The sequence below is a fragment of the Ptychodera flava genome, chromosome 8, assembly GCF_041260155.1.
Source record: "Ptychodera flava strain L36383 chromosome 8, AS_Pfla_20210202, whole genome shotgun sequence".
Taxonomy (NCBI): domain Eukaryota; kingdom Metazoa; phylum Hemichordata; class Enteropneusta; family Ptychoderidae; genus Ptychodera; species Ptychodera flava.
This window is the reverse complement of record NC_091935.1, coordinates 38,164,874-38,192,320: the sequence shown is the minus strand read 5'-3', so window position 1 is coordinate 38,192,320 and position 27,447 is coordinate 38,164,874. Positions and strand designations below refer to the sequence as shown.

The following is a 27,447-nucleotide window of genomic DNA, read 5'->3' as shown; positions in this document are numbered from 1 at the left end:
CGGAGTACCGTTGTTACTATAAGTTTTTTCTTCAAAGTAGTAACTACGGCCACTCGATTACTAATCGTTCTTTCAAAGGGGAGTTTATATGTTGAACTCGCCTTGGCCTGCCGAGAGGTACCTGGGGATCTTCAGTGTATTGACTACACGAGACGTTTAGAGTTCATTGGTACTACATAGACTTTATTTCCCTGTAGACAAGCTTGACAGTTGCCATCGCCCAAGATACGCTTCTCCCATAGTCTAAATGTCTTGGGTCCGCCGTGTTCCCCTCTCAATGTTCCAATCTCTCCCTTTAGCAACCCAGACTGCTCGTTGTATGTTTAAGGATGGGATTGTAAACGTTATCTTTAAGGCGTGGCTTGGATCATACGATAGACATGAATTAAAGATAAAATGATACATCCAATCATAAACGTCAGTGTCACAATTAATATATTATACAAATGATATTCAAACCTCACTGTGACACATGTTCTTGTTTTCGTCCTGACTTTCGTAAACACCCTCGTAAAATGGAATTAGCGTTATTGTGCGTTTGTCTAAAAATATGATTTGTATGCATATCGACTTATAATTGAGATCTTGTTGTTTTAATTAACCATTTTACTGGTGTCGATGACCGCTAGGTTCATTAACCTTTGTCTGAGATAAAATATCTCTGTAACACCGTCTAACACACATTAATGCAAATGTGAAGTAATACAAGCAAGGATCGAAGACAGGCCTTAAAAAATTCAATAAATACAATGGTGATATTGACAATGGTTTAAGACTTCGTTTTGATTTTCATTTCGATTCAATATACTACGTTTCATAAAATAAACTCATTGGCCATAGATATTTTTGTTTTAACGAAGCAAACTATATGTCATACCAAAGCACTGTTTCTCTGATTAATTAGAAGTCAGCAGAGGGCCAAATATCATGTGACGTAAAAATGCATATTTTAATTGTAGAGCAAATAAACTTGTCAATATTCATTAACAAGTCAGAACAGTACTGCTAGACCACAACGAAATCGGATAAATCTAAGACTTGCACAGCTATGTTCAAATAGTGCTAATAAAGTACACGTGGAGGTTCAAACGTGGTTCAAACAAAATGAAAGACAGAAATTATGCGTTGCCTTTGATGCCCATGTCAAAATCGTATACTTTTGTTGGTTTTGCCTGTAGTTTTCAAAAGGAACAAATGAAAGATCCAAGCGCAACTTGTCCCGCTAAAGTCTTCTCCTTTTGTAAGCTATTATGTGTACAAGTAGCAGCAGTACAGGTCATATCACTGGCATCTTTAGGTGACGCTGTCTAGCCAAACTCTCTAAAAAGTCCTCTTCCGATCTGACGTACTAGCTATGTCTCATATCTGTGTTTAACGGCATTGGATTCGCATTTCAACTCAATAATTTGCCACTATATTGTTCATTGGATATCTATGGTATATATCAGAATAGGAAACACTTACTTACTAACTTAGTTACTTACTTACTTACTTACTTACTTACTTACTTACTTACTTACTTACTTACTTACTTACTTACTTACTTACTTACTTACTTACTTGCTTGCTTGCTTGCTTGCTTACTGACTGACTGACTGACTGACTGACTGACTGACTGACTGACTGACTGACTGACTGACTGACTGACTGACTGACTGACTTACTTACTTACTTACTTACTTACTTACTTACTTACTTACTTACTTACTTACTTACAAATAACCTCAGGAGTAACCAGCGTTAGAGAGCGTCACCAGTAGATGTCATGAAACATAACAATAATGCTATCTCTCATTTTATGTAGATTTGCAACTGTCAACTATCTTGCCGCAGTGATTTAGAACTGCTCATCGCACAGCTACTGGCACTTTTCGGGCTACTTTGCAGTTTAAGACGTCTACGCTTATAGACATTATTACTTTGTAAGAACCATCGTATTACATTCATTTCCAATCATATCTGCAAAGATAACGAGAGTCTCCTCGCGCTAATCCCCTCTTGGGGTTTTACCCCCACGGAGACCATGCCATGTCATGGAATATGGGATCAGAACGTTCTTTGTGGCGTTCTAAATGACTTGGAACCACAACAGTGTTATTATGGAAATGAAGTCGTTTTAGAAGTCTGTGCACAATATCTGGCCGGCAGTTAACTAAGTCTTTTCCTTCCTCGGGATCATCTCTGATGTTAAATAACGCAAGGTTACCATGTCCCATGTTACTCTTCCTGTAGCCGAGTGCAGGAGGGTTTGTCTGAAAATTAGCTCCTGTTAAAAAAAAATTGGAGGTAAATGGTAGTCAGGACGACTTTCTTGCACAAGAATGGTTTTTGGTGATAGACATCTTTACAATTATTGGAGAATGTTGGCTGAGACTTCTTTAATAAGCTGTTGTTTTTGTTTTGCAGACATTTGCCATTGGTAATCCTGGGTAAGTAATATCTTATACTTCAAATCGTTTTAGTTAAGCATGGTTAGTTACTCCCCCAGACTGTAAGAAAGGTTCCTGTAGTATGTATGTCTTGTTCAACGTTTACCTCTTTTTCCTGTTAAAAGTTTCCAGTTGCCAATCCTTATAGACGCTGAAACACGTATATCGAAGAGAGAAAGGTCCTGGTATGGTTCGCTTGTTAAATGAAGTGGTTTGGACTCCAGATGGTCTATGTTGTGCAAAATTTCCTTTCTTGGTGAGGACATATCCTGACTGCAAATGTGATGACAAATATTAATGAAGATACTAGGAAATAAGGTATCTGACATTTATACGTGATAGTCAAATTATGTCTTGAAGAGACAGAAGGCGTGAACTAATTCTTGCTTCTCCAGAAGAAATTCACACTGTTTCTCTTACAGGCTCTCTCTGTCTATCTATAACAGTCCTTTATCTTTCACACAATTCACTCCCAGTCTTTCAAACTGTCTGAACGTGTCTGCTTCTTAATCAGCCCGTCAGGTGTTCCGATGAGGAAAAAGTCTTTATGAGGTAACAAACTGTGTGTAGTAAATACCTGATAGTTTGCCACTGGTTTAGACCATCTAATGGCTTTGTACCATTGGTTGTGCCGCCGGCCAGGTGTACAAACGTTGGGAACCAATCACCAACGTACAGAAGTTCTCTGTTAACTGTTCCTCTCACACTTCTTTCAGGACAGGACCACTTACGAAGGCAACACCCCTCACGCCTCCTTCCAAAAGAGTACCTTTTTGACCTCTCAATGGCCAGTTACTCCCTCCATGACCTAAAGACCCTCCATTGTCTGAAGTAGAAACAATTGCTATTGATGCTCAGGGTTTTGAGAATGGTTTTTATCGCATGATTCAATCGAACGCCCAAGTTTGATCTTTGCTGTTACTTTTCTAAATCTACAAATTCACGTGTTTTTTTGGCAGTAGATTACTGTTTCACTGTTGTCGAAACAAAAAATAAACTACGTTATTCCACCTCCTGACAATGGTTCTATTGAAAACTAAGACTCTATTTCGTTCAGGCTCCTTGCTTTAAGTGCTTGTCAGTATAATAAACGTTGTTTGCAATAGCTTCTCATGTTTCTGTGATCACTTGCGAATGTATTTGCTTTTTCATTAGGCTCTGTCCAGTTGAGTATGCGCAGTAGACTTAATGAGACACAAGTTTTGTTAAAAAGATGGTGAAAACGGGAGAATGTGATTTGAAAGTCTTAACCATTGATTTACATCGAGTCTAAAAGTGATCATGCAAGGCGAATTTTGACACTGCGCAAGTAATTCTCACTGTCTTTTAGCAATGTCTTATCTGGTCGACAAAGTTATCGACGGGTGTAAATTTCAAAACCATTGGTATAGATAACTTTTTTATCGTAGGAGTTTAATATCAACAAAGTTCGATGTTAGTTCATGTTTTTTATTTGATAAGAAAGGGGATTCGAAACAGAGAACAGCCTATAAGTGTGTGAACAAACATGATAGAAGGCACAAACCTGTCGAAAACACTATCAGACTGTTTTTCCAGAGACCAGTTTTCTCTAGTGTGTCGACGACTTTACCGATGGCTTCGTCCATGCATGTTGTTTGGCCGGCGTACAGTCTACGGTGCTCATCTTCTATCTTCCCGAGATATATGTCGGAGTACTGTGCTGGAACTTGGAGAGGGCCGTGAACGGCTTGAAATGACAGGTATAGAAATAGGGGCTAAAACACAAAACAGCAAATAGTACTTGTGGAAAAAAAGAAGGAAGAATGACATAGCCTATTAAAGGGACAAAGTCGCCCATTTTTCATGAATTCTGTTTGCGAGATACAACTTATATTGTTTGACATGTTAAGAGATGCTGAATGAAATGGTGACCATGCATATATTCGACCCTGGTTTTAGACAAATTAAATGAAACCAGCGCGAAAATGAATTAATGGTCATGACCATTAATTCATTTTCGCGATGGCTTCATGTATCGTGTCTAAAACCAGGGTGTCACCCATTCATTCAGCATCTCTTAACATGTCAAACAATATAAGTAGCATCTCGTATCAAACAAATTCATCAAAAATGGGCGACTTTGTCCCTTTAATAGATCAGTTTCCGATTATTTTTAGGTATGCAATGAAGAACACCCGTAAATATACTTAATACCTGTAAAAAGATCAACAACTAAACATGTAGGGTTTGGGACATGGAAAGTCAAGCCTCAGCTAAGAGTAACTTTCAACAGCAACACTTGATTGGTCTCATTCCATGTCGAACGAAAACATGATAACTGTGATGACTGTATTTTGATAACAACGTTTACAACTTGCATACACTGAAACATAACTAAATGGAGACATGCCAACATGCTAAGGTAGTTGACTTGTGTAATTTAAAAGAAGTGAATGCAATATAGACTCTAGGCAAGACATTGGATCACAATAATACTTACGACATCTGGATTGTGATTCCAAAGGATTTCCTGTGACTTCCTGGCAAACAAGAAGGTTGAGTATTCACCTTCGTACTGTTTTGCCACCATTTTATCGTTGTCCCGGAGATCATAGCCCCAATGTCCACCAGTAATTCTTGAGTGATTGAAATAGTCTCCAACTGCTAGGTAGAAACCTGAGACAAGGACAAGCAAACGTGTTTCATACAAATACATACAAATGTACCGACATATGTGCCGACAACGTTTTGATTATATGTTATTTAGGAGATCTTCTACCGAAGAAAACCCCATACTACAGTAATCGAGTGCTTTTCTGGATATCATCAAAACCTTCACACAACACATCATGTCCTTTTCCAAGAAAATGAATAAACTGGCACTTTCAAAATGGGGTACAAATAGATATTGTTACTGACCAAAAAAGCTATCAAAACCCCTGTGGTTTGGTACGCAGTCCCACTTGTAAAATCCAAGATGCCATTTCCCGACCATATGGGTAGCGTAGCCACTTTCTTTTAATTTCTGTGGAAGTAGAACTTCGTCCAATGGAAGACATTTTGGTTCGTTGGCGCAGAGAACACGATGTTGCATGCCTGTGCGAGTCTGTAGACGTTATCAAATTAATTCTATGTTATCAAATAGCATTTTGGTAGACATCAGAGTTTTTTTAAACATCATGTATTCTTTTATCATAGTGCTCATTGAACAGCGATACGCAGTTTGGTGGATTATATGCCTTCTGTGTTTGAGACATACATGTATGTACGTATGTATGTACGTACGTACGTATATGCATGCACGCACGCACGTACCTACGTACGTACGTATGTATATACATATGTATGTATGTATGTATGTATGTATGTATGTATGTATGTATGTATGTATGTATGTATGTATGTATGTATGTATGTATGTATGTATGTATGTATGTATGTATGTATGTATGTATGTATGTATGTATGTACATGTATGTATGTATGTATGTATGTATGTATGTATGTATGTATGTATGTATGTATGTATGTATGTATGTGTGTGTGTGCGTGCGTGCGTGCGTGCGTGCGTGCATGCATGCATGCATGTATGCATGTATGTATGTATGTATGTATGTATGTATGTATGTATGTATGTATGTATGTATGTATGTATGTATGTATGTATGTATGTGGATTGGTAGAATGAAATTTAATGTAGAATGACTAATTTTACTGGCAGGTAGGGATGTCTTGCTCTGAGTATCAAAGTAAAGAATCACATAATCACCAGTTCGATCATATAAAGTGTACAGCGCCATTTAGTATTTACAGAAAGCACCTCATGATCTATTTTCAAGATGATTCTATAGTTAAAGTTGACTTACTCTGATGTTTTGCTAAGTGTCAACAATATAGATATTTGAAATGGTTTAGCATTTCTGCGCCTTACATTTATTGATAAATGCTGCTGACGTTTTGCAGATGTGAAGCCCTTTCGTGTATATCACTATTGAGAAGGCTCCATTGAAAACTATCACACATAAAACGTACAGATGGGTTTGGGGAAACACATTGTTGGAGGTGAAAAAGGGTGTCTGTATTGAGCGATATAGCACGCTTGTGGACTTAGATCTTTGTCTGTGTGAATGAAACGATAATAATCGAGAACTCAGTAATTATTAGCAAAGCTTTAGGCAAAAAGAATTGTTCCTAGTCATAAACATTCAGCAAAAGTAAAGCAATGATGCGATTTTCTTTTTTTCCCTTTTTTATTCCTAACAATGCTGGTTTGTCACTATTGATACATAAGTTATTGGCTTTTATTACTGGCTGCAAAATACTTCCGTTTTCTTTTTAGCATATTTAGACATGCAAAACAGGGATATCAAGGATAGCTGTAGCGATGAGTACGTAACTCAAAAAAAAGACATGACGCGCAGTACAGGTCCTGAGATGACCGGCACTGACTAGAAACAAATCTTTTGTTCACGTGACAAAGCAGCCGTTTACTTACAGTGTCAAAACCATTATCAAAAGTGATACATACATTTGTGCTATGTTTAACATTAATGTATTATGTTAGTTATGTTACATGTTGTTATCAATAATACGTTGCTTAAATAACGTTCGACAAAAGTGTTATTCGATTCTCGTCTATCATCGAAAAAGTCCAAAGATCCTTTTGCACCGTTTGAACATGCAAGTGTAATTTACCTGGTAACGTCCTGTCATAAGTACAGACCTCGTCGGGGAACACACTGGTGTTACATAATAGTTTTCAAGCTTGACTCCATCGGCGGCCAATCGGTCGATGTTTGGCGTTTCGATGATCGAATCGTGGTAACCAACATCGTGCCAGCCAAGGTCATCGGCAAGGATGAAAATAATGTGTGGTTTCGGATTAGCGAAGCCTACTGCGAAAACTGGCAAGCACACCGAACAAAACATCAGAACGAACATTCTATCGCTCAGCGTGTGCGATAATCGCAGAATGGATGACTTTCGCCTTTTCTGTCTGAATATATTGCGCTTTTGTGAATCAGCTTGAGGGGGATTTCAAATAAATCTGTTACCCAACGCTTTCCCATTACTAGCGACAATGTTATGCTATGTTTTCTCTGAAAGGTTTGTAGGTCAAATTTCAAGGTTCTGCTTAATTCAAAGTGAGAATAAGTTTATTTTGTCCCAAGCAAAGGCAAGACGGAAATGCACTCGGTGCCGTTAATTTAAACTTTTAGGCAAAGGTTAACTTGCCTTTGGGTAAATAAGTAGCATTAATAAAACTAATAAGGGTATTTACGTAGTGATATGTATGTATGTATGTGTGTGTTCGTGCGTGCGTGCGTGCGTGCGTGCATGCATGCATGCATGCATGCATGTATGTATGTATGTATGTATGTATGTATGTATGTATGTATGTATGTATGTATGTATGTGTATGTATGTGGATTGGTAGAATGAAATTTAATGTAGAATGACTAATTTTACTGGCAGGTAGGGATTTCTTGCTCTGAGTATCAAAGTAAAGAATCACATAATCACCAGTTCGATCATATAAAGCTGTACAGCGCCATTTAGTGTTTACAGAAAGCACCTTATGATCTATTTTCAAGATGATTCTATAGTTAAATTTGACTTACTCTGATGTTTTGCTAAGTGTCAACAATATATATTTGAAATGGTTTAGCATTTCTGCGCCTTACATTTATTTATAAATGCTGCTGACGTTTGCAGATGTGAAGCCCTTTCGTGTATATCACTATTGAGAAGGCTCCATTGAAAACTATCACACATAAAACGTACAGATGGGTTTGGGGAAACACATTGTTGGAGGTGAAAAAGGGTGTCTGTATTGAGCGATATAGCACCCTTGTGGACTTTAATCTTTGTCTGTGTGAATGAAACGATAATAATCGAGAACTCAGTAATTATTAGCAAAGCTTTAGGCAAAAAGAATTGTTCCTAGTCATAAACATTCAGCAAAAGTAAAGCAATGATGCGATTTTCTTTTTTTCCCTTTTTTATTCCTAACAATGCTGGTTTGTCACTATTGATACATAAGTTATTGGCTTTTATTACTGGCTGCAAAATACTTCCGTTTTCTTTTTAGCATATTTAGACATGCAAAACAGGGATATCAAGGATAGCTGTAGCGATGAGTACGTAACTCAAAAAAAAGACATGACGCGCAGTACAGGTCCTGAGATGACCGGCACTGACTAGAAACAAATATTTTGTTCACGTGACAAAGCAGCCGTTTACTTACAGTGTCAAAACCATTATCAAAAGTGATATATACATTTGTGCTATGTTTAACATTAATGTATTATGTTAGTTATGTTACATGTTGTTATCATAATACGTTGCTTAAATAACGTTCGACAAAAGTGTTATTCGATTGTCGTCTATCATCGAAAATAGTCCAAAGATCCTTTTGCGCCGTTGGAACATGCAAGTGTAATTTACCTGGTAACGTCCTGTCATAAGTACAGACCTTGTCGGGGAACACACTGGTGTTACATAATAGTTTTCAAGCTTGACTCCATCGGCGGCCAATCGGTCGATGTTTGGCGTTTCGATGATCGAATCGTGGTAACCAACATCGTGCCAGCCAAGGTCATCGGCAAGGATGAAAATAATGTGTGGTTTCGGATTAGCGAAGCCTACTGCGAAAACTGGCAAGCACACCGAACAAAACATCAGAACAAACATTCTATCGCTCAGCGTGTGCGGTAATCGCAGAATGGATGATTTTCGCCTTTTCTGTCTGAATATATTGCGCTTTTGTGAATCAGCTTGAGGGGGATTTCAAATAAATCTGTTACCCAACGCTTTCCCATTACTAGCGACAATGTTATGCTATGTTTTCTCTGAAAGGTTTGTAGGTCAAATTTCAAGGTTCTGCTTAATTCAAAGTGAGAATAAGTTTATTTTGTTTCAAGCAAAGGCAAGACGGAAATGCACTCGGTGCCGTTAATTTAAACTTTTAGGCAAGGTTAACTTGCCTTTGGGTAAATAAGTAGCATTAATAAAACTAATAAGGGTATTTACGTAGTGATATGTATGTATGTATGTGTGTGTTCGTGCGTGCGTGCGTGCGTGCATGCATGCATGCATGCATGTATGTATGTATGTATGTATGTATGTATGTATGTATGTATGTATGTATGTATGTATGTATGTATGTATGTGGATTGGTAGAATGAAATTTAATGTAGAATGACTAATTTTACTGGCAGGTAGGGATGTCTTGCTCTGAGTATCAAAGTAAAGAATCACATAATCACCAGTTCGATCATATAAAGTGTACAGCGCCATTTAGTATTTACAGAAAGCACCTCATGATCTATTTTCAAGATGATTCTATAGTTAAAGTTGACTTACTCTGATGTTTTGCTAAGTGTCAACAATATAGATATTTGAAATGGTTTAGCATTTCTGCGCCTTACATTTATTGATAAATGCTGCTGACGTTTTGCAGATGTAAAGCCCTTTCGTGTATATCACTATTGAGAAGGCTCCATTGAAAACTATCACACATAAAACGTACAGATGGGTTTGGGGAAACACATTGTTGGAGGTGAAAAAGGGTGTCTGTATTGAGCGATATAGCACCCTTGTGGACTTTAATCTTTGTCTGTGTGAATGAAACGATAATAATCGAGAACTCAGTAATTATTAGCAAAGCTTTAGGCAAAAAGAATTGTTCCTAGTCATAAACATTCAGCAAAAGTAAAGCAATGATGCGATTTTCTTTTTTTCCCTTTTTATTCCTAACAATGCTGGTTTGTCACTATTGATACATAAGTTATTGGCTTTTATTACTGGCTGCAAATACTTCCGTTTCTTTTTAGCAATTTTAGACATGCAAAACAGGGATATCAAGGATAGCTGTAGCGATGAGTACGTAACTCAAAAAAAGACATGACGCACACTACAGGTCCTGAGATGACCCGCACTGACTAGAAACAAATCTTTTGTTCACATGACAAAGCAGCCGTTTACTTACAGTGTCAAAACCATTATCAAAAGTGACATATACATTTGTGCTATGTTTAACATTAATGTATTATGTTAGTTATGTTACAAGTATATTATCAATAATACGTTGCTTAAATAACGTTCGACAAAAGTGTTATTCGATTCTCGTCTATCATCGAAAAAAGTCCAAAGATCCTTTTGCACCGTTTGAACATGCAAGTGTAATTTACCTGGTAACGTCCTGTCATAAGTACAGACCTCGTCGGGGAACACACTGGTGTTACATAATAGTTTTCAAGCTTGACTCCATCGGCGGCCAATCGGTCGATGTTTGGCGTTTCGATGATCGAATCGTGGTAACCAACATCGTGCCAGCCAAGGTCATCGGCAAGGATGAAAATAATGTGTGGTTTCGGATTAGCGAAGCCTACTGCGAAAACTGGCAAGCACACCGAACAAAACATCAGAACGAACATTCTATCGCTCAGCGTGTGCGATAATCGCAGAATGGATGACTTTCGCCTTTTCTGTCTGAATATATTGCGCTTTTGTGAATCAGCTTGAGGGGGATTTCAAATAAATCTGTTACCCAACGCTTTCCCATTACTAGCGACAATGTTATGCTATGTTTTCTCTGAAAGGTTTGTAGGTCAAATTTCAAGGTTCTGCTTAATTCAAAGTGAGAATAAGTTTATTTTGTCCCAAGCAAAGGCAAGGCGGAAATGCACACGGTGCCGTTAATTTAAAAGGCAAAGGTTAACTTGCCTTTGGGTAAATAAGTAGCATTAATAAAACTAATAAGGGTATTTACGTAGTGATTGATGCCATCTGATCACGTGTGGTGTTCAAAGGTTAAATGCATGACATTCATCATTCATTTCTTTAATTCAGAGTGTGTAAGTAATCGTTGAATGTGTATATGAGGTGTACATAAGTACACCTCATATACGCACGTTCACACGGTATAGATTAGTTTTAATGGCGATGAACAAATAATTACGCTTTTAGACACCTTTTGTTGAGCTTTAGCGTATGAGCGTAGATGAATAGCAGACTGAGTGTTGATTATCAGCGATATTATACAAAATTAAGAAACTGGCTCTATGTCAAGATGGACTGAGTGATATTCGAAGACTAGCAGTCTCGTTGGGTATTGAGATGAAATGAATGATTGAAACAGGGGACATATGGGACGATGCAGCTTCGATGAGATTTTCCGTCAAAAGCAACAGTGGAAGTAAGCGAAATCTGTAGTTCTTGAACACTCTACAGAAAACTTTTAATATTTATCCTTTGACTTTGCAATATGACATAGGGAACTGACACAGTACAGAATGAGTAAATATATGTTTGTATGTGCCTCTTACTCTATGAAATCACTATTCACTGTTTTGTTGTATTTTATGATGATAAATGACCATTAATTTTAAAATAATCTTCTATGTAAAGATGGCATGTTTGCATTTTCTCTACGATGACGTGTGGATAGACATCGGACTATATTATCTGTTCTCTTAAGCTTTCACTATTTTGGACAGAACTTCAAAATATCGTTATATTCTTTCACTGCACCATCAGGAATCGATTTTTTTCACATAATACAACAATACTTGACCACGTCACGGGTGGCTTGATCGATTGGGGATGGTGTCGTTTTTCTGTCTTCATGATTTCAACTCTAGACATCCAATATTCCCCATATAGGCCAACGTCTTTTCATCCACCATGCAGATACAGCTGTCTGTGGAAAGTTAATTCCTCTGGTCCTGCATGGGACAAGAGTTGCAAGACGATGCCACGATATTCGACTGTTTATTACGCAGGTCATAGAGAGTCTATTCTATTGTGGCTCATCATATTGCCATGCCCTGTCCGTCGCATTTTAAGTGGTCGAGCTGAACCACGTGACTTACCACAAATACACAGCGATGGTTTATTTACACGCTCGTGAATATAAACTTACAGTATCGTAAACTTTCAGCTAAAACTTAAATTGTGATTTGCACAAAGATCATAATCAATCACAAAATAAAATGGAGCACTTGTGGTCCAAGTTTAGAAACTTCTTTCCAAAAAAAGCCTCCGGGCTTGAGTAGTACAAGTTCTGGGACCCGTTGTCTTTCGCGTGGAAAATTTTCGCAAATTTTGATGGTTTTCTTGGGTTCGTTGATAATATAATGGAAATAACAGACTCTGCCCTGACTACTTACGGGCGGGAGGAAAGCCAAAATTAACGGGCGAGGCTTGTTAATATTTGGCTTTCCTCTCGTCCTTGCCCATAAATAAACGTTAATGATCAGGGCGTCGCCCTTCATTTTTGTAATAACTTACTCCTACCCTTCATTGGAATCACTCAAGAGTTTGACGTGTATATACGTCCATGGGCCGTGTAAGCGCAAAGCGGAATCGACGATTGACACTACCAAACTGGTGCGGGGGGTGATAACTCCACGTGTCAAGAATACTCAAAAAGTGGTGGGGAATTTAGCGGAGCGGTTATGATCGCAGATGTCTTCGCTAGGTGAATGGATATTGTAGGTTTGAGTTCGAAACCGATCGAGAATTTACTGAATTACTCTGATGGCAGACAACTAGATGGCGACAAAATATTTAAGCGGTGCAATATATATGACACTTGTGAGAGATCACGATGCAAAGAACCAACAACACAGAGGTCCCACACTCTTTAGGTTTCTAGAGATGGCTGTGCCAGTGCGAGGGCATTTATTCTAGAAGAGATTCTTACAAAAATTGATGACTATTTCAGTTCAAAGCCTATGACACAGAACAAAGGACCTCAGCGGTAATTGGCGTTAGAGAACGTCACCAGCAGAAAGAATGTCTATTCCTCTGTGGGCACGAAATTTGTAATGAATCACAACAATTATGCTATCTCTCATTTTATGTAGATTTGCCATATTCAACTATCTTGATTTAAAACAGCATCGCTCAGCTGCCGGCACTTTCCAGGTACTTTGTTGTTTAAAAGGGCTACGTTTAGAGACATAAGAATTATCATATTACACTCATTTTAATCATATCTGCAAACATTACGAGAGTCTCCTCGCATTAATCACCTCTCGGAGTTTACTCCCATGGAGACCATGCCATGTCATGAAATATAGGATCAGAAAGTTCTTTTTGATGTTTTAAATGAACTGGAACCACTACGGTGCTATTATGGAAATGAAGTCGCTTTAGAAGTCTGTGCACAATATCAGGCCGGCAGTTAACTAAGTCTTCTCTCTCCTCGGGATCATCTCTGATGTTAAATAACACAGGGTTACCATGTTCCGTGTTATCCTCGCTGTAGCCGAGCCCAAGAGGGGTTGTCCAAAAATTAGCTCCTGTTGAAAAAATTAAAAGTAATGGTAGACATAACGACTGCCTTGTACAAGAATGGATGGGGCGATAGACGTCCTGACAGTTTTAGGAAGATATTAGTACAGTCTTCTTTAATAAGTTCTGTTTTCGTTTTGCAGACACTTGCACTCGGTAATGCTGGTAGGCAATATCTTATATTTCAAAACACAGGGGACAGGGGTCAGTCCGCTGGGTTGGGGTGGGGTTCTTTGTGCAACGGTTTATTTTATATTATTTTGTTGTGTTTTATTAATTTTGACCGTAATATTTCTAAAACAGATTTAGACTCCAAACCGTCTGACTGCTTCTTTATTATCCAAAAGTCCATATCCCCTCCCCAACCTGTGCACAAACCACTTTAATTGCTCCGAAAACATTGCCAACTGACTAAAATATGACGTGTTGAACAGATGTGGCGTTGACTTAATCAATTAATCCGCTGATACGGACAGCCGATTATTAACCAGTTGGCAATGTTTGCGGAGCAAATACGATGGTGCGTACACAGGTTGGAGAGGAGAAAATGACTTTTAGGTAATAAAGAAAGCAGTCAGGCGGTTTGGCGTCGAAATATTTATTTCACAATCAAAATTAATAAATAAACCGTGGCATAAACTATTGCACAAAGATCCCCACTGCTCCCCAACCCTACGGGACTTACCCCTGTCCCCTGTGGTTTAACATTATTAGTTACTCCCCCAGACTGTAAGAGAGGTTCTTATAGTATGTGTGCATTGTGCGACGCTTACCAGTTCTTCCTGTCAAGAGTTTCCAGTCGCCCATCCTTATAGACGCTGAGATCCGGATATCAAATAGAGAAGGGTCTTGGAATGGTTCGCTACTTGAATGAAGTGGGTGGGACTCTAGATGGTCTATGTTGTGCAAAATTTCCTTTCTCGGTGAGGGCATATCCCGACTGCAAATGTGATGAAAAATATTAATGAAGATGCTAGGAAATAAGGTATCTGACACTTATACGCGACAGTCAAGATTTGTCTTGAAGAGACAAAAGGTATATGAACTTATTCTTGCTTCTCGAGAAGAAATTCACCCTGTTTCTCTTACAGGCTCTCTCTGTCTATCTATAACAGTCTTTCATCTTTCACACTACTCACTCCCTGTCTTTCAATCTCTCTGAAGGCGTCTGCTTCTTAATCAGCCCGTCAGGTGTTCCGATGAGGAAAAAGTCTTTATTAGGTAACAAATTGTGTGACAGTAAGTACCTGATAGTTTGCCACTGGTTTAGACCATCTAATGGCTTTGTACCATTGGTTGTGCCGCCGGCCAGGTGTACAAACGTTGGGAACCAATCGCCAACGTACAGCAGATCTCTGTTAACTGTTCCTCTGACACTGTTTTTCAAGACAGGACCACTTACGAAGGCAGGACCCCTCACGCCTCCCTCAAAAAGAGAACCCTTTTGACCTCTCAATGGCCAGTTACTCCCTCCATGATTTGCAGCCCCTCCGTTGTCTGAAGTAGAAACAATTGCTATTGATGCTCAGGGTTTTGAGAATGGTTGTTATCACATAATTCAATCGAACGCCCCAGTTTGACCCTTGCTTTTACATTTCTAAATCCACAAAGTCACGTGCTTCTTTGGGAATGAAGTCACAGTTTCCTCGCCGTCACAACAAACAATAAACTATGCTATTCCACTTCCTAACATGGCTGTATTGAAAACAAAGACTTTATTTCGTTCAGGCTCCCTGCTTTAAGTACTTGTCAGTACAATAAATGTTGTTTGCAATAGCTTCTCATGTAAATTCTGTGATCACTTGTGAATATGTTAAGTTTGACGGGTGAACATTTGCTTCTTTCACTAGCTCTGTCCAGTCGAGTCTGCGCAGTTGACTTAATGCAACATATCTTTTAACTCTCATAAAAGCATAATGACACAATACTCATTAAAACGATGTTGAAAATGAGAGAATGCAATTTGAGAATGTCTTGGTCGCAGATTTATATTGTTATGTAGGTCATTTTCCCCATACTCATGACCTGAGTTTAATCAATCTAGAACATTCCCTATCTCCCTGGGGATTCATAATCCAACATGAGTGGCACATGGTAACAACGTCAACGAATGCTCCCGAAAATCTGGATCTTTCAACAACCATTGTGTAAATTAAAGCACTGTTCCAACATATTACGTTTTGTGAATACTTGTGGCATCACCCTGTTGGCGAAATTCTCTCACTTTTTCCATTTTAAGTTGATTTTCTATGCCAAAACTGCTTCGATGCTGTGTTCGAAGCGTCCAACAAACAATAGATGAAAGCATTCAACAGCTGCCAATCACGAGGGGACGCGCAAAGGTGCAAACGATCAAACATTTGGTGTGTACATCGGATCGATTACGATGTCAACAATGAATAAACGATTCTTACTACTGAACGAAAAAACTTGACCAACGGTTACTGAACACGCGCCTCAATGAATTCAGACACAAACGGACTACTTCATGGTTTCAAGCAGATTGCCTCTCCCTTTTTGTTCGTTGATATGTGTACCTGTAGGCCTATGAATGGGTGATGTGTATATGTTGACCTGCAGTACGATATTTTACGATAGATCGCCTTTGGAAGTATGTTGTGGCATAGCCCTGCGTACGATGACGTGTATTCCCGGCGTTATACGGCCTCCCACCACAGCTCTGCTGATTACCATGGACAAAACCGGCAACATGCGGATCCAATTTGGACGGAGCACGAAAAACTACTTTCTAACTGTTTTCCGCCGAAATCAACTCGATTCCGATCTACATGTATGCAGCCTACCCAAACCACTCAACCGCTCACAGATTGCGAAAAAAAATGCTCTCGTGACGTCCAAAACCGTTGTTTGCTCGCGATGCACGGTTAGTCAATGGCTCATGCAGTGGACGGGCATTGGATACGTTTATGCCACGATTACATGTATACAGGTGCCCATGTATTTCCTGTCGGGTCGGGGCGATGAAACTAAATCGTGATTGATTCATCTCTGTCGGATTTGACCAAAAAGAGACACTTGACATAGATTATAGCATCAAATGTTGACCGTTCAGACTGAAACATGATAAAAGATCTGAAGATCGCCGTGATCAGTGATGTCGTTCTTCTCTATACGTTTTTCTGAGCTAGTTTTTTACTAAATTGTTCGAGTATTAGCTGACGTTTTTTTGAAAACTTAATCAACTTTTCTTTCCCAACCAGGGCACAACATTACCTTTTTACTTTCATGGTAACCTAGGATGAATTAAATCGCAGATTAATAGACTCTTATGTTCTTCCTCGATTGTCTGTGACTGATTTTGCTATCTCCATATCGATATTGCGTTCGCACTCGGGTGTGTCTTGAAACTTACGTCATTCACTGAAATAGTTTTCGGACAAACTCAAGAAATTCGACAACTACTAACGAATAGTCGGCAAAATTTACAGAGACAAGCAATAATAATTATGGTCATTTTACCGTCTTTTTTACCATTTTTACTGTCTTTAGATAAGCGGACTCGTTTGACGGAAGCAGTATATAACGATCTGAGTTCCCATATTTTTACCCTACCGTGTGAGTGTAGTATTCGAATGAGTGAGATCATAATCTTACGCTGTTCCGAGTGGTCTGGAGATTTTTTACAATATACAATAAATTGACCTTATCAAATTATTGTTTTACATTGCTTGGATATTGATATTTTTTCCGTACGTTTTGACTGTTGATTTGAAGTCTTTTGATTCTCCATGGCAGCAGCACATGTACGGTTACAACCGTCATGTGATGACCAGAGTGTGATTGTAAAGTTGTCGGGAAGTTGTTCAGAAGAAAAATCATTTTGTATTTAGAGGCTTCAGTTCGGGAATTTTCAAGATAAACAAATCATTATACATTTCCTACGTCTTTGAAACGGGGATTACGGTAATGTGATGAATGTGATGAAAATTTTGTGAACGTCTTTGCAATGTGTTCCCACGATGAGTGTCAACTGATTCTTTGTATGTAAATGATCGTCAGAAATGGTCCAGTGACCGTGATAAAATAAACACAGATGCAAACCATTGCGAGGAAGATAGTAAGAAATTCACATTGCAATATTTGCTGTCGTATTTCTCAGCAGGAATAATCAATTTTTACACGTTGTGTATAAGATCAGCAAGCAGGTGTTCGGCGGTCAATTGCTTCTATCATAATGATCTTGATCGCAGCTATTTGGCGAGAAGACAGCGGGTACTTATAATCTCGCAAAATTATTGACATCATGTCTTTGTGTTGAAAATTTTCGATCGGAGGCAGCTCAAATCAACAGCCGTGATATATTCGGAATCGTGTTCTCACTGGACACCGAACTACCTGCTATCAACAGTAAGTTATGTACCATCGGCGGTAACACATTGGTCGTAATCTTGTCTAATTCTGCCCCGCCGTTTGTACTGTCCAGAAATTTCAAGCTAGATTTTTTCACCCTGACATATAATACAGCGACCTTGCACACTAATGATCATTCAACTGTTTCTGTTGGGGTTTGTTGGTTTTTTAATTTGCTCCGTGGCCCGGGAAGATTTTTTCAATACGATACAAAGTTTGAATTTTTTTCAAGGTAAATTTAGTATATTCCCAGTTTGTGGGGGTAAAGTTTTCTGGAGTGAAAGTTTGAGTTGACGCTGATAGAGTAGACGTCGAGCCCGGCACAGTTGACTGGGACCCGTCGGTTGGGGTCGTTTAGTCCAGAAACCTGCAGCAGAGTTCTGTATGATCACCGTTCGGCATTTGGGTGATTTTTTGGTCAAAGTAATGCAGTAACAATGTACGCCAGATTTTTGTGTTGTTTTTGTCACAACTGTCATGTGCGTATACGGACGGTTTCGATTAAAAACGGTAGTAATATCCAGTGCTCGTAAATGCGTGCAAATTTATTCAGTGACTGTTTACGCAGCACTCGTAAATACGACTAGGATTACCACTACGTAACAACTGTAAACACCGCATCAATAGTCCATACGAAAATTTTGTGCTGAATCGAGGGAGATAACAATTGCGGTAGAAAAGGTCAGTCCATCATCCGTCAAAGTTGTTGATCGAAAAATCTTCACTGAGCGCCAACTACATGAGTGGCTGTTATAGTTGTACACGTAGTTCTGTGGGCTTTCCGCTCTCACTTGTTACGAGCTATGTTCAAAGTGCGTCAAGCTACGAATATTTTCATGTACTGAGTTACAGACATCGGTGAAGTACCGGGTACATTGATTTTGTTCAAACCACTGCCTGTTTGTTCCTTGTGTTGTTTTTTGTGTCCCTAACGTCGACTGGCTCTATGTGCGTACAAACATAGCAGTCGGGATTAAGATTTCCTGGATAAATAGATTTATTCCGCCTCTGACGCAAAGATACACACTGTTTTACATGTGCCACTCCTAGGCCCTGGGATCGATTTCCATACCTTTAAGGTCACTGTCCTTCATGACCTTGAAGTAAATTAGTCATGTTTACAACTTTCTGGAAATTCAATTATTCACAAGTGGAGATATTTTAAAGCAGTAATTAGCATATCAATAGAAGTTCTAGATTGATCTTAAGTTCTCTTATGTAACCATTTGAGTATAAATAGGGGAATGAACAATTTTCAGTCAGACATTTGCGATCGTGTCACCGGCGTGTTACACCAAGACTTTGGAAACTCATGCAGTATTAATTTCAAGATTTTCAAGACCTTCACTGCCACGCTGGATTTATTCTATGGACTTTGCACAACCTCAAGCCTGCAATCAAGCCAAAGGATTGTTCATTTGTCTCAGTGTCAGACTCAACTCTGGAGCTTTGGACCGTCCCAGCTGAAACAAGTAGCCGGTAAACTTTTACAGTTTCTATTCTATCCCTTGACTTAGCGATTAGTTTTATTTTTTGTAATAAATTTCGTCTTAAAGGAAATTGCTGAGTTTACCGTTTTGTTTCTTCTCTCACGTTAAAACATCGAGTCTAAAAGCGACCATGCAAAGACAGATTTTGAAATAATGATCCGATGACTGCGCAATCTATTGTCGCTGTCTTTTAGCAGTGTCTGATAGATGAAGTTACCATGTTAGTTAGTTGATGCTTCCTTATTGTGCAATAAGAAAGGGGATTTGAAACAGAGAACAGCCTATATTGTGTAAACAAAAATGATAGAAGACACCAACCTGTCGAAAACACTATCAGACTGTTATTCCAGAGACCAGTTGTCTTTAGCGTGTTGACGACTTTACCGATAGCTTCGTCCATGCACGTTGTGAGGCCGGCGTACACTCTACGGTCCTCATCGTCTATCTTACCGACGTATTTGTCGGAGTACTTTGCAGGAACTTGGAGAGGGCCGTGAACGGCTTGGAATGACAGGTATAGAAATAGGGGCTACAAAACAAAACAGCAGATAGGAATTGTGGATAAAAAACATGCGTAAGAATTACATAGCCTATAAATAAACCAGTTTCCGTATATTTTTAGATATGCAATGAAGAACACCCGTAAATATATATTGCTGTGAAACGATCAACAACTAAACATGTAGGGTATGGGACATGGAAAGTCAAGCTTCAGCTAAGAGTAAATTTCAACAGTAACACTTGATATTGGTCTCAATCCATGTCAAACGACAACATGATAACTGTGATGACGGTGTTTTGATAATTTGCATTTTCTGAAACATAACTTAATGGAGATATGCCAATATGCTTAGGTAGTTGAATTGTGTAATTTAAAAGAAGTGAAATAAAATTGACGATATTTAACAGACAGAAAAGTCCAAGAAGTAAATGCAATATGGACTCTAGGCAAGACATTGGATCACAATAATACTTACGACATCTGGATTGTGATTCCAAAGGATTTCCTGTGACTTCCTGGCAAACAAGAAGGTTGAGTATTCACCTTCGTAGTCTTTTGCCACCATTTTGTCATTGTCCCGGAGATCATAGGCCCAATGTCCACCAGTGGGTCTTGAGTGGTTGTAATAGTCTCCCAATGCCAAATAGAAACCTGAGACAAATGCCAAGGGAAATGTGATGTCAGTGTTGGTGATAAGACTTATTATCATAACGATAATTATGACGATGACGTGCTTCCCATTACATGTTTTATGCAAAATATTGCAAATTGGGCATGTCGATAGCATTTTTCATATTCTCCTTCTACTTGGGAAATCTACAACCGAAAAAAACAAACACTACAATACGCGGGTACTTTCATGGAAATCTTAACAAACTGCACGTTGCATATAACGCCCCTTTTAAAGAAAATGAACTAACAGGCTCATGCACCGTGGGCAAACCAACTGAAGTGTCGCTCACCGAAAAAGGTATCAAAACCCCTATGATTTGGCACGCAGTCCCACTTGTAAAATCCAAGGTGCCATTTTCCCACCATGTGGGTTGAGTAGCCATTTTCTTTCAATTTCTGTGGAAGAAGAGTTTCGTCCAGTGGGAGACACTTTGGTTCTTGGGCAACAAGAACATTATGTTGCATGCCTGTGTGAGTCTGTTGAATCACAAAAACGGTTATCTGTTGTTAAATAGAACTAGTTGACATGTATACACAATTCTCAAGGTGTTCGTTTATTGTTGTGGTTATTGATCAGCAATATGCAGTCTGATGGTTAATATATATCGTTTTTGGGAATGCGTAAAATAATTGTAGGTAGGAAGTCGAATGTAAATGTGTATGTATAGAAATTCTATACTGTATATGTGCATTTATAGAAATTCTTCTGATGCAAATACATATACTTTCATACTATTTTTACATTAAGTTGGTAAACTAATTCTATACTGTGTGAAATTCATTCACTCCATTCGGGTGAGGTTACTGTAAATCTGAGTGTATACCCTTCGGGACACAAGTTCACCGGCATTAGTAATCTAAAATATGTTATTAGTAAGGATATTGTAAAGAAATTGTTTTGTTACGTCATAAGGGTTGAGCTTCCCGGTTTCTGTATTGCAATGCTTGAAGAATTCCTGAACATGTATATGAACTCGGTACTTCAGTTTTTAGCCTAATAGAGTTACCTATTGCCAGGATGTCGCATTCGATTTGGCGGGGATGCGGGCGAGGGACGTTATGGGCTAAATTCGTTGCAAGGTTATTTGTGACGTTGTTGCAAGATGTAAGAATGCAAAAAATGTCGAAAAATGTCAAAGTGTTAAGGATTTATACAATTTTATGTTACTACAGAGCCTTGTTGGTAGTGGCATTTGCGTTCGTTTGATCGTTATTCGCTGTTTCTTTGTGGATGGATTTTAAGCTATTTCCAAGTGCTAACTATATAAAACCTAGCTTGGAAAAGGAACTATGGCGACGAATGTGAAAGTCTGATGTAAATTAGCTCACTCGCAGGATTAAATGTGGTTAGTCATAACATGAGAGCTAGTAATTGTTTTGCCCAGGTAATACCGTGGATGTCATGCGTCGGGTACCCTCCCTCCCCCCTGAGGATTGTCATTGTCATTGTCATTGTCATTGACACAGTCCCGATGGAACAGCATGGTGTCGTTCAAGATAGATGACATGGTAAAGAGAAGCGAAGATAGACTTGTACAAGTAGAAGTAGCAAATATCAGTGACGAACGGTCACTTTCGGTGTATGTCTGTCGTCATCGGAATGTGATGTGGCAAATGTGTACAATGCACACATGGAAGGTTTACGACATAAAAATGATGATGATAACATCATTACTCTTTATCTTGTTCAAATAAAATTGCCCACGGTCACGTTTTTTGGAGCCTTTACTTCCGCGGCAGTAATCGTTGTTTTCAAGGGGTACACTGATAACAACATCGAGCATTCGATCAATAGCAAGGTTAGAATCGAACATTCCTCAACATGTTACGGAAAATCATATTTCCCAGATAACTTCAAATTTGAGTTATATAATATCTTATTTCAACAATTGAATGGCCGCAAAATGTACTGCACACGCTGTGAATTCTGAAAAAGTTAGATTGATGGAGTTTGATTGCAAAACAGAAGTACTAGATAATCCAGAATGTCCCGTATGTCGATTGTCATACGGGGGATATCGATACATCGGTATATATAGGGACGGACCGAAAATGCAAGTGTGAAAATCAAATAAACTTTCACTTGTGCAAGTCTCTCTCTGCCGAAATATCGATACGTCGATATACCTATTTCAACTAGATATAGCATTTGGCCGCGAAATGTCACGGAATGTTAGGCTCAGCTATGAGAAACACACAGCGTTCGAGCAAAATAGGGATTGCTCGCTTCGAATATCAAAATGACTAAGTAAATTATTCCCATGCTAATTAGAAAACTTTATAGGGCGTCATCTTTATTTTTTATTTTAATTAACTAGACGGCACATTTTCCACGTCATGCTGTAGGATTGATTACAGGAAATATATGCAGTAAAGTAGCATCAAAAGTAGTTTAGGCAGGGGTACCAGACTGCGTTGGTCTTTCATAAAGTTTCGTGGTACATATCGAAAGTCAAGTTTAGCGTATGCTTCAGCCACCTGCGCAAAGTAAGCAAATTGCCACGTGTGAACCATGTTTGCCGAGGTTACATCGTTCAGTATTGTAGAAAGGTGGTAATAATTAAGCAATAAAGCACACCGTGACCCAGCGATGGTATACCACGAGATTTTGACCAGTTCACCACATATATGCACGAGCGATAGCGAGTGCATATATGAAGTGAATTGGTCAAAATCGAGTGGTATACCTTCGCTTGGTGTGTTTATTGCTATTATATCATAACAGTATATTAAAATTCTCGCATAGAACGTCAAAAAAAGATTTTGGCTCTTGCCGATAGCTCGCGCGTGTGCAAGCCATGGTATATCGCCAATATATCAAGGTTCATTTTGCGTCTCGACCAATCAGATCGCTGCATTTGCGCCATCAATATACTGGTATGATATAGGGAATATTACTTGACAAGTGGGGATAATTTATGATTTCAAACTCGAAATCATCCATTGTGTCATACAGCTAGTGCGTAGCCCATTAGTACCTACTTGTAGGAACATATCAAGATATGAAGCAGAGTTCTTTGATTTCCAACTTTTACCAGGATAAATATGATGTAAGTAATTTGATCCCTACCTGGGTAATGGATACGCAAACTTGACTTTTATAACGTGATTGACAGCATGCATACATGTGACTCGATAAAGTCGTTCATACGCTACTGCATCACAGATTTGACAATTTTGGACTAATCTGAACGGGTGCGACATGGATATTTGAATTTTGAACTTTTTTTTTTTAACACTGTAACGAAGTCATCCACAAATGGATTTTCATGCATTGAATAAAAATACAAAATATACAACAAACTACAAACACTTACAATTAAAATATAACATAGTACCAAAAATAAACACAACAGTTGAAAATGATAAAAGTATCACCAAGATACATGTCGAGAATAAAAATACAGATGCTATGCTAAAAGTTCAGAGTAGATAATCAGAACAAATATTGAAACGCGCTGACCATTAATTTATTTATGGGCAAGGGCGAGAGGAAAGCCAAAAGTCAATGAGCCGAGGCTTGTCGAGCCCGTTAATTTTGGCTTTCCTCGAGCTCGAGCCTGCGCCAATACATAAATGATAGTGGTCAGGGATGAGTCTTTTATTTCCATTATTTTATCAACGAACCAAAGAAAACCGTCAAAATTTGCGAACATTTCCCAAGCGAACGACAACTTGGCCCCAGAACTGAGCAATACGCGACGCACTGTCACGCTCGCTTTAAAAAAAATTGCAAATCCGGAGATGTTTACAGAAAAAAGTATCTCAACTTGGCCCAAAAGTGCTCCATTTTATTTTGTGATTGGTTATGATTTACGTTTGAGCTGTAAAGTTACGACAGTATTCACGGTCATGTAAACAAACTAATACTGTATATTTGTCGTCAGTCACGTGGTTCAGCTCGACCAATCAAAATGCGACGGGCAGGGCATGGTATAGACTTTAATGTATTAGGGAAATAGATGAGGGGTAATGGTTACTGTATGCTTTTGAAATTTGATGTTTGCATATTGTTAGATAAACAGGCTGGCGCATTTTGCGCTGATTCATTTGGCGACAAGATTATTCAGTACATAAGTAATGCGCAGATGAAACAAGTTTACGGTTATGTTAAAAGACTAATACTAAAAACAGAAACAAAAGTTTCAAAACTATTATTCTTTGGAAGTATATTGAAATGCTTTTATTACACAGTGAAACAAAACTTTAAAACATTTCCTTTTTTATGCACATGACGAAACCACGGAATGGCATTTGCAGTAAGTATGGAGTGTGCCTATATTGCGACGTTCAAACGTCCGAAGTCGCTCCAGCGCGACGACAATTTGTAACGCATATATTCAAGATTAGAGACGCATCTTTTCTCGATGATATTGGAAGTTTTTTACGATTTCAACAAAATTGTTACTGTGATTTAGCATTTATGAGTTTTACTTTTTCTTAGTATTGAATTGTTTTATCGACTTTCACCTGGTTTCGAATATTTTACTGCCGAAAGGCTATGTAGAAAACTACTTAAAATAAAAAATGATATATTTTCAACTCTTTTCGACACGTAATCGTAAGTTACCTGGTAACGTCCCGTCATTAGTACAGATCTGGTTGGTGAACACAGAGGAGTTACATAGTAGTTTTCAAGCTTGACTCCGTCGGCGGCCAATCGGTCGATGTTCGGTGTTTCGATGATCGAACCATGATAACCAACATCGTGCCAGCCAAGGTCATCGGCTAGGATGAAGATAATGTGTGGTTTCGGACTGGCGAGGCCAGTTGCGAAAATTGGAAAATAAAATAACCACAACAGTAGAACTAACATTTCAGTGTCCAGTGTGTGCTATATTAATCGCAGTATGGGTATAGGGCTTCGGGTTTAATATGCATTTTAAAAATTAATATACATTTGTGTCAAACAGGTTGAGGCATACAAGAAGAATTCAATAACTGTGTCAAGAGGCAATTATTCATTTCATGCTCGACAACTTTGTTGGTATGACTCATTGAAGAGAGATATACCTTGTGCACATAGCAAATGTGTTTCCTGTCTATGTTCATTTGCATATTAAACTTGTCCTACATATGGTGTTACTGCTGACGTGTAGGGTAACTGACCGGGTGGGTATCGACAGGTCAGTTAATCTGTATATTGCAAGTGGTGCACCTGGTTATGGTTACCATAATCTATATCAATCGGCGTCGAGGTCACGCTGATACTGATTCTTCAGACGGATTTTCTACTGTGAAATGTATTTTTGTCAAGACATCGACGTCCACTTCTGCTCGGGATCAGTGTATACTACACAGCCCCGGACGATTTCACGAGCGTTGACTGTTATCAAATCCACACCTGATTCAATTTGTATGTGTGTATGCAGATGAGTGTGTATGTGTGTTTGTATGTGCAGGTGTATATGTGTGTGTGTTTCGAAACAATACTAGCTGGTTTCCCAGATACGCGGCGGTTTTAAATTAAAGGCGCAGTCCCGGGGTGGGGTACTCCCGTTGAATGATGTTACGGGCATGTGCAGCCAGAATGAGTAACCTTTTAACGACAAAAACATAACTTTTTAAGCAGACTTTCCGTCTGAAAACGCACAAGAATGACGTTAAGCAACTTGAAGATACTTCCAAACTTTGTGAAGACCGCCGGCTGGCCGTGATATGCATTACGCTGTTCAACTGCTGCGAACTTGTAAGGTTGTCCCTTGGGGTATCAATCTAATCCCTTTTAAGAGTTTTAGTGAATAGCAGTTGAAGTCCTTCACTGTAGACCTGATTTTGATAATAAATCCAGAATAATAGGTCACGTTTTGAAGTATACACGGGTAGGTGCTTCTAAGTTTGGCGGCACATCCCCTGTGAATATATCGGGAGTATCCCCTCCCCCTGGTCGCGGTTGGTTGGAAGGTTTTTGACTATACGTCAAACGTCAAAGCTTATCCGTGACTGATGTGGTTGTACGGTATTTGGTCAGAAAGCTCTAAGCTTACGAGTTCATTTCAATTGCACCGATGGATACTGTAAAATTCAAAGAGTAAATTTGTAAGACTATTTCTTTGTCTTTGGTAATCAATGGCACGATAACAGAGACCGGCGTTCGACGGGTTAGAAATGTCTAGCGAAGACATTTTTGACAGGGAATATGGTTTTATGGCCAAAGCACAACACAACAAGCAAAACACGTATGCATCTTATATCATTTGAGAGGTGGGAATCGAAGTGTACAATGTAGTTCGGCTGGGATTTAACGATAGTTATATATCCACACATATCCGCATGAAATAACTTATTTGTCAGGTTTCCGTAAAATGATGATGTAGAACATGTGTCGCCCTTCAATTACACCTCCTCAGCCGTCATTACACAACTGTTTCGGTAAACATGCTATTAGGCCAAGAAAAATAAAAGTTTGTTTCTCATCCTAGACATATTGCAAAAATGATGCGGTGACGCGGGTTTTTTTTCTTCTCAATTTTTTTTATTCTTCAAAAAATGTGAAAACAACATAGGACTGCACGTAGAGATAAATGCACAGCAGTGTTGCTTTAGTATTTTTGTACAGCAACAGTTCTGTGGTTTGACTTTAGTGCAGCAATGCACAGTCATTACAGCTTACTAGAATAGTGACATATGTGTACAGTTCTGAATGGAATGTTAGTGTCAGTTATTTTGTTTACAGTTTTGTTTTATACAGCACTGTGTTATACACTATCGTCGCGTATTT

The 27,447-nt window shown here is 38.8% G+C and overlaps 1 protein-coding gene and 1 pseudogene across 1 annotated transcript; both read right to left on the bottom strand.

Moving 5' to 3' along the window:
* Positions 1–455: 455 nt before the first annotated feature.
* Positions 456–7,491, bottom strand: LOC139139267 (arylsulfatase B-like; annotated as a pseudogene).
* Positions 7,492–13,037: 5,546 nt separating this feature from the next.
* LOC139139266 (arylsulfatase B-like) lies at positions 13,038–25,567 on the bottom strand. Its single transcript, XM_070708114.1, has 7 exons — positions 25,297–25,567; positions 21,017–21,203; positions 20,530–20,705; positions 19,871–20,081; positions 14,939–15,188; positions 14,465–14,631; positions 13,038–13,699 (listed from the first exon to the last, which is right to left on the bottom strand). The coding sequence occupies exons 1-7, from the start codon at positions 25,540–25,542 to the stop codon at positions 13,440–13,442; spliced, it is 1,497 nt and encodes a 498-aa protein (XP_070564215.1). The 5' UTR covers positions 25,543–25,567; the 3' UTR covers positions 13,038–13,439.
* Between the last annotated feature and the right edge of the window lie 1,880 nt (positions 25,568–27,447).

Coding starts and splice junctions, on each gene's coding strand:
- LOC139139266 (XM_070708114.1), bottom strand. CDS start 25,542: ATGTTAGTTCTACTGTTGTGGTTATTTTATTTTCCAATTTTCGCAACT. Junction 20,706..21,016: donor GGGTTTTGATACCTTTTTCG/GTGAGCGACACT, acceptor CATTTGTCTCAG/GTTTCTATTTGGCATTGGGA. Junction 13,700..14,464: donor ACTCTTGACAGGAAGAACTG/GTAAGCGTCGCA, acceptor TTTTTTCAACAG/GAGCTAATTTTTGGACAACC.